The sequence below is a fragment of the Lathamus discolor genome, chromosome 5 (assembly GCF_037157495.1).
Source record: "Lathamus discolor isolate bLatDis1 chromosome 5, bLatDis1.hap1, whole genome shotgun sequence".
In the NCBI taxonomy this organism is placed as follows: domain Eukaryota; kingdom Metazoa; phylum Chordata; class Aves; order Psittaciformes; family Psittacidae; genus Lathamus; species Lathamus discolor.
Genome location: NC_088888.1, coordinates 64,532,745 through 64,547,627, shown reverse-complemented (window position 1 = coordinate 64,547,627; position 14,883 = coordinate 64,532,745). Strand labels below are relative to the sequence as shown.

Genomic DNA, 14,883 nt, shown 5'->3' with positions numbered 1-14,883 from the left:
TGTGAATCAGACCTTGCTGTTGTGTGCAGCTTCTTGGAGAGAAATAGCCCAACTCTTTGCCTCTGCAATGCAATTGTATTTTTCCCTGGAATACCACTGAAGGTGAGAGTTTGCAGATTTACTATTAACATACGGCTCGTGGCAGGAACAAGTAAACGTCTAAACACACAGAGTTTCTGAAGGAGTGCCGCTTTCACTTAATTATGCTTTCTTTCACCAGGGAAAAATACTGAACACACGTATTTGGTCTGGCTGAAATGGAGTTAATTTTCCACACAGCAGCCTTCATACTGCTGTACTTTGTATTGGTAGCTAGAAAGGTGCTGGTGACACATTACTATTACGGCACAGCATTAAGGCTGTCTCTTCAGCGTTCCTCCCTCACCAGTAGGTTGGGAGGTGGGCAAGGTCTTGGTGGGGGACATAGGCAGGACAGCTGACCCAAACTGACCAAAGGGATTTTCCATACCATACCATGTCTTAAGCAATAAGAGAGAGACAGGAGGAGGAGTAGGGATATTTGTTATTATATTGCTTGTCTTCCAGAGCAACCTAAAGTCCTAATTCCCAGGAAGTGGCTGGATATTGCCTTCTGATGGGAAGTAGAGAAAAAACATTTTGTTTTCCTTCCCTTCCATGTGCAGCCTTTTATTTCACTTTATTAAACTGCCTTTATCTTTACCCATGAGGGTTTTTTCCACCTTATTTTCTCCCCGTTGTTCTGCTGAGGAGGGCAGTAATAGAGTTGCTTGGTGGGCACCTGGAGTCCAGCTAAGGTCAACCCAGCACAGCACTCTACTGCAGCCCTGGCTCGCCTTCTTTTGGGAAGTCCTCATGGTCTGTGTCCATTCAGGAAAGCAGTGTTCCACACAGGGGCTGCTATGATCTCCCTTATATGAGAAGGATAGAGATGATCCAGTTGCTAAGTTCTTCTTTCTCTATAAATCATCAGAGCCTCTGTCGGTTCATTTCTTATCAGATGATCAGATTTCTGCCAATTGACTTTGTTTCCAAGGCAACCACTCTCTTGACAAGCCAGTTCCCTTCAATAGTAGGTAACTTATTTTTTAGAGTAGGTTGATTACATTTTAACTGCATAGTTCTTAACAAGATATTGCTGCTTAAGTTTCAGCCTTGCATGCAAGTGAAAAGATAACAAAGATGCAAAAGTCTCTGTAGCTAAAATGGAATTGACAGCATGGTTAAGATACATAGAGGGATTTTATTATCTTCACGAAACTCATAAATTGTACATAATTCCTAAAGATAAGCCTGCTCACCAGTCATTCTCATTTATGGTTGTGTTCAGTATATTCTGGTTTTTCGAAAATAATGAGAGTTCCAGTTAAGCTGTTTAACTTACGAGGATGCTTCCCAAAAGTACAGATAGTTCTGTAAATACCAGCAATCTGCTTTCCTACTTGCATAGGCCTCTAAACTGGGTGATACTGGTGTTTAAGAGATAATAGGTTCCAACCAGCATTTATTTATTTTTTTTTTTACCCATTTCAGACTTTTACATGGTCTTGCCCTTCACCTCATGTATGTGGTGTTTCTCTGTGATAAGTGTTCAGGTTACCACATCCTTTGCTTCTGTCTTTTCTATTCGTCTACTTTTGTTTCTTGCAAAACTGGTAGGATTGTCTTTGTTGAGGTTTCTTAGATTCAGCCTTTGGATTTCTATCTTGCGGGAAGAGGCACAGGCAGGATATAGTTACAAAGCGCTTTTTTTCTGAGGAAAGCAAACTCAAACATCCATATTCATATAGGTAGATAGCACCATCATGCCTACATAAAATTCTGAATAATCTGATTTCGTAATATATCTGGGTTAGGATGAGGTGCCTGAATTTGTTTTTTCTCTTGCTTATCTAGTGTCCTTTCAGGTTGTAGTCTTGATTTCACGGATGGATGAACCTCGTACAATAATTTCTTAAACTTCTGAAGTTTGTAGGACAGGTTATTCGCATAAATGGAACCAAATTTTGCTTTATATTAATAGGCCAAACTGTATTTAATGTGTGCTATAGAAATCCTCTCTATTACAAATGTCAGTCTATTATTTTTTTACTATTTTTTTTTAAGCATTGCTTCCCCAGCAGGGTAGAAATTGCCATGTATGAGCTGAAATAATCTCCAGGTAGTTTTGAGAAAGCATTTGGGTTTTGGAATGCTTAAATTCTGTTGTAAAAAGAAAGCATTATTCACTGTCAGTGATGTTAATGAAGCAAGGGTTCCTTTGTAATGTGATTGCTTGGGAAATTTTTGACTGATCATAGTGAGCTATCCAGTCCCTTTTGTTAGGGAAGTGATCTTATAAGAGCTTTGTCTTTTATTTTGTCTCCATCTGTTGATAGGATGACTTACATCTTCTGTCTGGACTGGCAGACAGGATTTAGGCGCCAATCCAGCAAATCACTTAAACAACAGTTTAGCTTTAAGCCTTATAGAAACTAAATTAACAGGTAAAAAAACCCCACCAAAAACCAAAAAACACCAAAACTGAAAAAAAAACCCACTGCTAGCACACAACTGTTATCTTTAGAAGGAAATTTAGGAGACTAGGTTTTATTGGTACATGAACTATAAATAGAATTAAAAGGGTTAAACATACACTGAAAATAGAAAAGGTAGATTAAGACCTTTGTCTTTAGTACAGAATTTAAAGGAGGAGGGACCCCTGTTTAATAGCAAAGAGAGTCTCTATCTGATGTATTTCTTTAGGTCAGTGCTGCTTGAGTGTGTACCTAGGCAAATAGAGTAGGTTTATCATAATGTATGTGGTAGTTTCCTCTGGCCCAGCTAGCAAAAACTGTTGCTTTACAAAGAAATGACAACATACCTTTTTCTTGCACTAACAGAATTAGTGACCACTACTCAACAGTAGTTCACAGGCAAACCTGGATATTCTAGTATTTACATTAAAGGTTGCTGAAGTGTTTGTTTCTTTGCAAATTATTCTCATAATATCTTTCAAAAGTGTTAACTCTATCAGAAGAAATCACTGTCCTTGTGAATGGATGAACTTGCAAGTTTTAAGCTAGTTGAATTTATATTCATTTAATAAACTGATGATAAACCAAAAATCTGGTCTGAATTTAGTTTAGTTTAGCTTTCAGATTTATTGTACAAGTGTAAATGCTTTAGGTTTTGTGTTCTATAACGGTGACCTCTTGTGGTGAAAATATGTCGGTATTTCTGAAGGAGCTTTCTGTACTATATACTGGAGGAAGTTGTATTTATTGTCATTTTTGATGAGTAGATAGCCTACTAATTTAGTAAAATAACTTATAATCTTCTACAATTAGTTACTAATATGCAGATCTCATACTGAGTGCATATGAAGGAAGAAGCATTTTGAGCACTGTATTCTAATATACATTGTGTGTCTCTACTTTATCCTTTAGTGAGCAGATGAAAAAGCCAGGCACAAGTCCGTCACAGCCAAGAAGTACAGGCTGGAAGGGAAGAGAAACAGGTACTTCATAAGGCATTTCAATCTCCAGTCGAAAAAAATGTGAATTAAAGTAAAATAGAAATAATCTAATTTTTGTGATTTGAAGATCTTTTCCTTCTGTATTCACAGAACAATATTTTAGGTTTTCTAGGTGTATGTGGTTTTTTACCATTATTGGAAAAGAGAAACAATATTCAAGAGATCTTGACTCAAAATCTGTTGCTTTTTTCCCTCTTATTTTTCTCATATGTAGGCTTAAGAATTTGTCAGTCCGTTAACACCTTGTTTGCCCATTGCTTTTTGTAAACAGGCATAGTTGCGCAGAAACTAATGAAGTCATGCCAGGCAATATTGTTTGAAGATAGAGATTCTGCATTGCCCTGTAGGGATGCATTTTGCTGATTTTACATAACAGATTTTAATTAATTTTTCTTCATAGCTAGCACATTTCATACATGGCAAGTGCCTATTTGAGAGTCTGGTATGGAAAGCTGAAGTTTCTGCTCTGCTATTATTATGCTTTATTACTGTTTTTCTAGAACTGAGAAGATGCATTATTCTGGATCATTCTGGCGAAGGCTGAGAATATTTACATGTCATGGGAGTTAGTATTCTGTGGGGCTGTATTTTCTCTCTTTATAGGTCTTTTAATTTATTTGTGCTGTTTTATTGGTGCTATTGAAGATATAATATGTATTATTAGGATTGTTTCTTTTTTATAACATTATGTAGCTTCCTTAGCTTGTGCATACTTCATCTTTAATCCCAGGATAAACAGTGGGATAGCAGTAGGAATTCTCAATCATTTCTTCTCTATAGTTGGGTCCGGAGGGAGTGTTCATTTTCTGATGTGATTTATGTTTATACTTTCACATTTTAGAGAGGAGGTAGACTGTTTTAATATAGATATATTCATAGCCACTCAGTATTCCGTGAAAAGGCTAAACGTGATAAGTCAGGCAGCACACAGCTTTTGAAACTCGGTGTTGCTAAGGCTCTTGTATTTACATGCTAAAAACAGCAACCAATAAATGTAGACTGATTAGTGAGTTGGGTTGTTGTTTTTTTTTTTTTGACCAGAATGCAAAGCTGTGGTTAACCTATGAAAAACTGAGACAACGAACTTCAACTTGCTGAATGCTTTTGCTTGAATATTTTTGCTGTTGAGTTGTGATTCACTCAATCAGAAAGTTCAGGGCAGCTTCTGCAGTATCTTAAATGCAGCTTGTGCTGTAACTTTTCATCAGCACCTTAAAAATCTCCCAGGACTGAGCCATGTGCAAGTTTACAATTTCTTAATGTTGCCTTTTTTCATAATAATGTATTTTCTGATTATTCTTATTGCTAGGATTAATATTTTTTAGTAAAAGCTGATTGTTTGTTTTCCTAATTACAACAAAAGCTGTTACAACTTTTAGATTGCTATATTTTTCTGATGAATGTGAGGCAAGCGCAGCAGTGGCACAAAAAATCAGTTCTTTTAGTTCTGAACTAAAAATTGAATGGCTTTGTTTGGTTGGTTTATTTGTTTGGTTGGTTGTTTTTTTAAATTTTTTTCTAGTAAGGAGTGTGGTTGTATCTGCAAATGCATATGTGAGCTATTCTATTTCTTGCTTAATAAAGTTAAGCATGTGCATACTTAGAAAGTGAGTCCCATCTTTTAGTTTGAGAGGTAGCTACAAATTGGAAAGAAAGTAAATAATTGAGTCAATATGTGGGTTTTGTGGCAGGAAGGAACAGAGCAAACTAATCTAGTGTTCTCACTTTAGCTGTGCTGTTATATTATCCAGAGCTGAACTTTCACTTCATTGTAAATGCTGCGTGGTGTTTTATTAATTAAGCTACTCATTGATCTAAATAAGACTATTAACTCTCAATCTAGAAAATGGGAAAGGTCTGCAAAATAAGTAGTATTACCTAATAACATGTATTTACGCTAATACGTATATATGCACAAACCAATAATCTATGGCTATTGTAATAACATACTTACATAGTTATTACTTGTGAAACAGCAGCAGTTTTTTATAATCTGATGAAATAGATACAATTGATAGATTAATTCTGTGTAAAATATAGGTAGACAGTTAAAGTTAATAAGGATTAAGTTAATACAGTCTTGATTTTTTTTTTTTTAAGAACAAGCTTTTAAAATAGGAAGGTTTTAATTGTTTCAGTATTCCAAGAAACAACTCAGTAATTTTTTCAAGTTCTGTGACTGTTCTTGTGATGCAAACCTCTGAATGTGAGTGTTCTCATGTAGAGCATTCTCTCAGTATTTTCTGTGTTAATGATTATATTAAGAATTTACATTGTTATTTAAATGCAGGAGTTAGTGATGAACAGTAGGAAACACTTCCTTCTGACAAATCTGTCACTTAATGTATATATTCTAGTCTTAATGGTTTTCTTCATGTTATTTAGTGGAGCTGTGTGACTCTTACTTCCCTATTAAAAAGACAAAAAACCAAACCAAACAAACCAAACCCTATCTTAACTTGCAGGCAACCAAAGTTGTTGTCATTAAGGAACTTAACCTAATCCTGAACTCCAAAAATATGCCTACATACCCCTTGTAAGCACTTGTTAGATCCTTTAAAACTCAAGTTCTGCAGAAACTCTGGTTCTGTAGTGGGCCAATGGGCAAGACCAGGATTCTGCCACTTCACGTAGTGCCATGTGAATGTGAAAAGCATGTTCAGCAAGTTGGAATAATTCCCAGTGATAAGGAGGGAAACATGCATTTTACAAAATCTAGCTAAGAAGTTCTCAAAACTAATTGCATGAAGTGATTAGAATTTTAACAGGATGTAGTAAGACTGTTTTTTCTCTAACTGACCAGAATCTTAGTTAATGAAGCTTAATGTAATATTGTGCATGTGTACTAGGTAAAATTGTACAATCCTGGAGGATTGCCCCTACTATGGATGTTTTCTAACACAGAATAAGTTGTCATGTGGACACAGAGCTGAAAAGTAGCAGGACATGTTGATGTATAAGTAGCCATTACCTTCCAATTCAGCAATCAAATGAAACAACATCAGTAAACAAAACCAGATCTAGCTTTACAGTACAGCTTTACATATCACGGCCAGGTTGGATGAAGCCTTGTGCTGGATGGTTTAGTGAGAGGTGTCCCTGTCCATGGCAGGGGGGTTGGAACTAGATGATCTTGAGGTCCTTTCCAACCCTAACCATTCTATGATTCTATGATCACAACATTTATCCATCTAGTTTTGTTAGAAACTTGTTTTTGAGAAAACGCAAATAAAACCAAAAGCTTGAAGAGGCAGAATAACCTAGAATATAGCAAAATGTGACATTTTTTGATTATTTCTTTTTTCTGACTGATGAGTGAAGTATTTGTAGCTATTTGTGTAAAAGTTGAAACCTTTGCTGAATATGTGCTTTTGTTTTGGATGTATTTTGTTAGGCTTACAAGTTGAAACAGGAATAAATAAATCAGAAGAGGAAGAAATCTTTTGGCATGTAAAGGTTCTACCAATTCTTCATGAACTGGAAAAAGGTAGGTAACTGTTGTTGAAAAGGTGTATTTTCTATACTGTTTCCTGCATGAAACATGGGACTCATTTGTGTTTACTACAAAAGGATAGCAGTGGTTGAACTATGTAGCCGTTTATGCTTTCATATGTTCTGTGACTTTGCAGTGTAAAACTGGCCTGGGTACCTCTCTCTAGTTGGCCCTGGTTGAGCAAGGGGATTGGACTGGATGACCTCCAGATGTCCCTTCCAACCTCAACCATTCAGTGATTCTATAAAAAAAATAAAATACAGTACTGGTTTAGAGAAGACCTTGTCTTGTAAGAAAAGAAAGAAAAAAACCCCAACCAAATCTCTTGAATTTTAAAAATAGGCAAGACTTTTTCTTTTTCCTGTAAAGCAAACATGTACATGATTGCATTGTGTTGAGATGCAGATGTGTAATAATTTACTGCAGGTTTTATTTTTGTATTTTTTAAATAGTGTCTGAGGGACTCTGGTAAAGAGGTAGATGACTTTCTTATCAGTAGCCAAACAGTCCACTCAGATATATCTTGCACCTCTACTATTCATTGGAAAGTTGTAATGAATTTTTACATTCACTTTTTCTTAATCCCAGCAAGGTTTCACATATTAGTTTATGCATGTAGACAGAAAAATATTCCTTAACTGCAACTTTTTCACATGACATGTTTGGTGGAGCTTTTTAAAGAATATGTTCAGTAACAGTTTCCTGATAGGTATTTAGTCAGTGTGATTATTAAGCATTAAAGGTGAGTTTCATTTTAGGTTTAGGTATCATTTTGGCTTTGTGATTGCTTGGCTTGAGTTTTTTGTTTTTGTAAGAGCAGAATAAAACTGTTTCTGAGAATCACATCATTTTAAGAGATTCATTGGGTGCCTTATTTTTGTTGTTGTGTGTGCAACCCATTCTTTCTTTTGTTCTGTTTCTTTGTCTATTGAGATGTTCTGAAAAAGGTTGTACTGATCTTTATTTTTTCATTTTTGTCTCCCTTCCCACTCCCTTCAAATAGAAGACAATGTAGAAAATCTTTGTCTGGCTTGCACCAAGCTCTATCAAGCCCTGAATGAAGAAAATATGCTTGGAAAAAGATTTAAAAGAAGAAATATGCTTCTGAAGATATTATATAAACTTGTAGACATTGATTCAGACCCACTTTGCCTAAAGCTGGCAAAGATTATTCTGTCTGTAAGTGTTTTAAAATGTTGTTTGTTAGAATATGAAGTTCAAAATCATGAACTACAACTTGCATTTAATTTTCATTTCATATTTTTAAACTGTGTCTAAACTAATCCTTTCCTAAGCACTATTTCTTGCCACACAGATACTAGGCTCCTAGTCATCCAGATCAACACTTGTTGGAGCCTATTTTTTGCAAAGAAATTGCATCTGTGGGAGGAAGGATATACGTAAAATAGAATTACTGGTGTATGTTGGCAGGAATATTGCTTAGGCATGGAAAAGGGACAGTGTCCTAAGCCGGGATACGCATGCAGGGATTTAAACAAAACAATAATTAAAAAAATTACACATGAAAATGGGTCATAGAATAATGGTTTTGATTGGAAAGGACCTTAAAGATCACCTAGTCCCAACCCCCCGTGATGGGCAGGGACACCTTCCACTAGACCAGGTTGCTCAATGACACATCCAGCCTGGCCTTGGACAATTCCAGGGCTGAAACTTAGTTCTTTTAATAGCATCTTGACCATATTGAACATATGTATTTGAACACGACAAAATTGTTCTTTTAGAAAGTAGGTATAATTATCTCTTTTCTCTAGTATTTCAATTTAAAACTCTCAGTTAATTGGTACTCTTGAACGTATTGGTTCAGCTTCTAAGTATGTATGGACAGTCCCTGGTGAAAGGATACTAGCTAGCACAATATGTGTGTGTGTCTGTTGGGGGGAGGGTATGTGTTTCCTCTGAGAGGTATATGTGTTATTTTTATCAGACGATATAATTATAAATTTAAATACTACATAGATGTCAAGTGGTGCTTATTAAAAAAAAAAGTTCTGTCACAGACATTTTTCTGTGGTATATTTTAAAAATCATTAACAAGATAAAAAATTGTCCTTTTCATGATCTCTCAATGGCCATTAGTACATCATAATACTGTGTTTTCTGAGATTTGAGAACAACTTTCATTATGACGTGTTGTTGCACTGGAGTTCCTTATGCATGTCCATAGATGACAGACCAGTGAATATGTGCAGAATTTCTTTGTAAGAGTGAATTACAGAAAAAAATCTGCCAGTTATTAATATACTGCAGAGAATACATTAGAAGTTTTTATATCATCTGTTATTTTAAAGTCAGCCAGCACAGTTTGCTAAAGAGAGCTTAAACTAGCTAGGTTTCAGAGTCCTGTAATTCTGCAAACTTGACAGTTTGGCTGAGTGTGCTCTCAGGGTTTCGGTTAGAATTTAGTAGTTCTGTGAGAACACAAGTTGGCCATGGTGTCTGAACTTGTAAAATGTTATGGTACATTTTTGTGTGTAGATACTGGTTGTGATTTTTATGTGTTTTGCATGATTTACAGATGAAAGTGGACGGAAAAAATCTTCTCAGTGTTTGCAAGCTTGCATTTAAAATTTGCAGGAATGAAAAAAATGATTGCATTGTTCAAAATGACGGTTTATTGGGTATGTATTCTGTTCTTGCATGTAAGTTAGGGGTTGAAATGCAGTAGTCAGATCTTTCAAGAAACATTCTCAGAGTTAACTTAGTCATGCATTAAAAATTGCTTACTGCATCAAACTAACAGTCCATCTAGTCCAGTATTCTGTGTCTAATGATGGTGACAGGGAATGCTCTTTAGGGAGAGTATGGAAGCCCACGTGTTTTCTCTGATCCATTCCCCTTGTACTATCACAGCATCTAGAATTGTTATGTTGTATTAGGGACATTAGATGGTGCATCCTTGCCTAATCCTTCTGAGCTTCTGTTTATAGACCTCTTGTTCATTAATTTGCTAATTCGTTTTTGAACTTTCTGCTTCTGTCTGTCTCTACAATCTCATAGAGCAGTAAGTTTCAGAAGTTCTCTGTCTGCTGTTTCAAACCTATCTACTTTTCATTATGCCCCTGCTAAATCAGTTTTGCATGATTTAGAAGAGTTTCTACAGTCAACTGACCTTCCACCTTCATGTGATATGACTGCAGTTTACCAAATCATATCTTTGCCTTCTCCTTTTCAGACTTGGGCATCTCAGCCTTTTAGATGTCTCTTTGAAATAGTATTGTGTCATTCTCTTGGTTGTTTTAGTAGCCCTTTTCTGTAACTTCTCCAAGAAGTTACAGAATCTTCATCCAGAATCTACATCCTGATCCTTCTTGAGATATACAGAACAAAGCTGTCCATAGAAGTCAGAATGTGTCTTTACCAATTTTTATACAAGTGAAATAATGCTGTCTGTGTTGTTGGCCATCATTGGGAGGGGTATTGAGAGCAATCGTTGCCTTTCTAGCTGCCTCTGCATGTTTAGCTGATAGTTTTGGAGAATTGGCAGCAGTGGCTTTAAGATCTCTTTTGTTATTGTAACTGCATTTATATCATACACACACACCTTACAAATACCAGGAAAATGACAGTCTGTGAATGATACTCAGTATCAATTGGTGGTCATTCCTTCCATTAAAACTTCACTATGTTTTATTAATGTAGACTTTGACTTTGCAAATAATCTTTTTTTTTTGTAGCATGTGCATAAGTTAAAGCATGTGTGTATATCTGCTGTTGAGAGTGTTCACGGTCTTAGAGTTTAGTATGTAAGTGTTGTCAGAGATAAAGACCAGATAAACCTTTCCAGCAGTAAGATCAACAGGAAAGGACTTGGAGAAAAGAGAACAGCTCAGGTTGCTCAACTGACTTTGAATGCTGAGAACTACAGTTTTGTAGAGATGAGCATCATAAAAAAATATGGACGAGCTGAGTGGCTATGTCTGTTTAAGCACTGGGTTTTTTGCTCTCATTTCCATCTTTCCTCACTTTTCTTTCACTTGCTCATCTTTCCCTGGATTTTAAAACTAGTGAAGGAAAGAGGCTTTTGGTAGGGGTTTTCTTGTTTGTTTATTCAGTCCACATTTTTGACCCACCTTACCCAGGCTGAAGACATGGACCTCAACATAATCTGGGTTGTCATCATAATTGAGATTCCTTATATTCAATTTGTTTCTCTGGCCCTGTGAACCATTTATGTGCATCTGGAGTAGCTCCAGTAGAAGAAAGAAATTGTTTGTTCTAAAATAAACAACTACTGTTCAAGACCCAATCTGATACTGAGCAGAACAGGAACCTGAAACTGATTTCTCACATTGCCACAGCGCACTTGATTTAGCCAACCACTAGGCATTTGATGAAAGTGGGAGTTGGAGCAAGAGCCTAGAGTGTGTGTACTTCAACCATATGCACCCATGTACTTGGAGAAAGTTTCAGCTTGAGACTGAAAAAACTTTAGAAATCTCTTAAGTTTAATGAGGTGGGAAATTGTTGTTATTCAGCTGGATGGAACACAGGAAGCAGGAGTAAATATCAGTTTCAATCAGTTACTAGAAATTATTAAAAATTAAAAAATGGGATAGGATTACTTATTTAAGATACACCTACCAAATTCAGAATGTCTGACTGTGAAAGATGCATTGGGCTTGAGCTAACAGCTGTTAATTTTAACATTTCAAATACCTGACAGTGGTAGCATAAAGCAAAACCTTTACAGTAACTTTACCTACATAGAAAGTAAATCTAAAAAGGCTATGAACAGAATTCAGATGTGAGATTTCAGTTAGACACCTGTGCTTTTTAGTGCTCCATTTGAGAAGTTTAAGACATTTGACTTTTAAGAAAGTAGTAGAATAAACCTCTCAAGAATGTCTGAAGTTTAGTACTTAGAAGATTACACACGCACACACACACGCTTTTGCAAATCTTGACTGATTTTCAGTGTTTACTGCTATGTGTGTACAGCTGGTGCTGATTCTTGAAGCCTGAGAGAACAGAAGTCAGGCCCATTCTCTTGTTCATCAATAATTGTTTCTTGGTTTCAATCCAAATGCCCAAGTTTTCTGGCCCACTTATTAGAAATGTAACAGTTCAATCTGAGTTTTTATCCCAGTTGTTAATCTCTTCAGTAACGTGACTGTATCAAATATAAATGTTAATATTAGGCTTTCTGAATAATTATTTTCCTTTTAGATTGTTTGTTGGAGGCTCTGAGAACCGAAGATCTACAAAAAAACAATGAAGCTCTCTTGTATTGCATGGGAGCTATAAAATTCATGTCTGGAAATGCAGTACTCCTTAATGAAATGGTGAAAAAAGGAGCTGTTGAAATGTTGCTGCAATTAATGAAGCAGATTAATAATATAAGAGAAAATGACAGATATTTCTCCAACTTGGGGCACCTATTAGTCCAGGTTAGCATTTACTTTTATTTCTAAAAGTACACACTTAAAAAGTAAATTCGAAATTTAATTAAAGGTGATAAGATAACCCTGTGTGCCACAGACAGAGTTGTACCTGTGTTTGAATAGTCCTTAAGAAGTTTACATGAAGTTGTTCAGGACCTAAATTTAGTTATCATAGGTATTTTTGTGTAGTCAGTTTTAAAGGCTTTAGAAATTTTGAAGTTAACAAGTATTTTTATGTACATAATAAACCAGTTTCTTCTTATTACTTTATGGTGCTGTTAATAATATGGATATTATAGTAAACAGATAAAAATGTTTTCCCTGTCTAAATTCTTTAAACTGAAGTAGTAAATACAAACTGGTTTTACAATACTTTGGGAGGTGACAAAACACTTTTTATGACAAGAATAATATATTTCAAAGAATGCATAGGAAAATATAACTGTTTCTCTGACAAAGTGTTTTTGAAGAACTGATTTAAGGAAAAGGTATCTGTAAAAGCCAACACTTTTTGAATAATTTTGAAGGCAGCAGGCTCAAAACTATCTTTTCCCATATAAGGTACTTTGATGAGGTAGTGGATGAGATGTAGCTGAATCTTAAGGTATGTATAGGATGTAGGGTTTTTTTGTATTTGTCAAGGATTTGTCTGGTAGGTTCCTGGCATTTGTTGCTGAAATTATTGAAGTAAAAAGCAGCGAGTGGTATAATTGTAAGGTTTTGGGGGACTTCATAGGAAAATACACTGAACAACTTACTGAGGTCGTGTTTACATTCAATTTCTCTATGAATTATGCCAGGTTTTTTTCGTTCTCTGCTAATTTACAAGCAAGACATTTTACGCTACTTGAAATTATTTGAGAAACAGTTTACATCATCAAGTTACTATTACTGGTTTTTGTCTGTTTATTTTAGTGGAGCTATGAGGTGTGTCTCTCCAGGATAGTCATAAACCAAACTGGGAGATGCTAGAAAGTGCTGAATGAAATGGGAGATGCTAGAAAACGCTGAATGAAATTATGTGGCTTAGTACATACGTTTGGCTAAGAAAGTCCCAAAGTGGCAAATCGCTGAAGATTGGAAGAATATTTGATGAGACTAGAAATTTTGTGCTTGTCATGTTTCTGTTTTCTTTCCTATGTGGTCCTGTCATCATTAAATTCCTATATAAATCACAAAATTATCTTTTACACACTTCTGTTTTTAGAATGGGAATGTTAACTTTCTTGTGGCACTGTGAATTCTCCAAACAATTCTCCCCCTGAAAGACGGTAGATTGAGATTAGATATTAGGAAGAAGTTCTTTACTGTGAGGGTGGTGAGGCACTGGCACACGTTGCCCAGAGAAGCTGTGGCTGCTCCATCCCTCACAGTGTTCAAGGCCAGATTGGATGTGGCATTGAGAAACTTGGTCTAGTGGAAGGTGTCCCTGCTCGTGGGAGGAGGATTGGAACTAGATGATCTTTCAGGTCCTTTCCAACCATAATCATTTCATGATTCTATGATTTATAAAATCATCTATAGTAGTGCAGATACTTAAGTTTTTCTTCCTCCTGTGAGAAAAGCAGTACTTCCTGCTGCTATGTGACTTTTTCATATCAGTTTACATTAATGTGCACCATTTCTTACATGTGAGTTAATTGTTCAGTCCTTATAGACAGGCATGGGAATAGTTCTGTCTTCAGGTATATAGTATTGAAGTAAGTTTTGTTTGCGATTTATGTTTTCTGAATAAAGGAAATTTTTGTGGCATACTTAAACTTGTAGCAAAAGATCAAATATCCGGTGGCATACAGAAAATGATGAATAAATACAAGTCTCCAGGAATAAAGAGAAAATTATATTGGAGGAGAAAACATCTTAAATAGTCATAGTGGTCTCTGAGGGAGGCTCTGCCATCTTTTAATGTTGGTGACTGAAGGAGCTCAGTTAACGGGTACCAACTTTCTGTTCTGTAACTGTATAATTGCACAATCACCAGATGGCAGTGTTACACATAATCTCGCCAGGTCCTTTTTGTGGGAACAATCTCCCTCTCTGATTTCTTCAGTGTTACTCAACAGATTTTATGTAGAAATTCCACAATACAACAATAAAAATATTTGTAATAATAATTATTTTTCCTTAAGAGAGGACATGAAACCAAGATCATTTTTGACTCGTGTTACATTGCTTCACTTAATAGTCTGATTATATTTGTATGAAATACGGTAATGCTTATTCAAAAGCCAAGGCTTTTGAAGTGTTGCTGACAAGACTTAACAAGTATTCCATGTTCTTTAATTGAAAAGCACTTACAAAGTCTTCTCCTTTAAAAATAGCATTTGTCTGCTATGAAAATTTTCTGTTTGGGTGAATTTGATCTTTTGCATGGCAACATAAGGATTAGGGCTGGTGAGGATTACTAGAGCCAATTGTTATGCATTTCTTCCTGAATCATGGCATCTGCTTGAAGCAATCAGAGTTATCTCTGGAATTCACTTGCTGTC

At 35.8% G+C, this 14,883-nt stretch overlaps 1 protein-coding gene across 1 annotated transcript in view; it reads left to right on the top strand.

Annotated features, from left to right (window-relative positions):
• Positions 1–14,883, top strand: part of ARMC2 (armadillo repeat containing 2) — a 63,465-nt gene that overhangs the window by 20,002 nt on the left and 28,580 nt on the right. Inside the window, exons 7-11 of the mRNA XM_065681102.1 lie at positions 3,408–3,478; positions 6,891–6,983; positions 7,993–8,168; positions 9,529–9,631; positions 12,180–12,400. Coding sequence (XP_065537174.1) covers positions 3,408–3,478; positions 6,891–6,983; positions 7,993–8,168; positions 9,529–9,631; positions 12,180–12,400 — 664 coding nt within the window. The remainder of the gene's footprint in view (positions 1–3,407; positions 3,479–6,890; positions 6,984–7,992; positions 8,169–9,528; positions 9,632–12,179; positions 12,401–14,883) is intronic.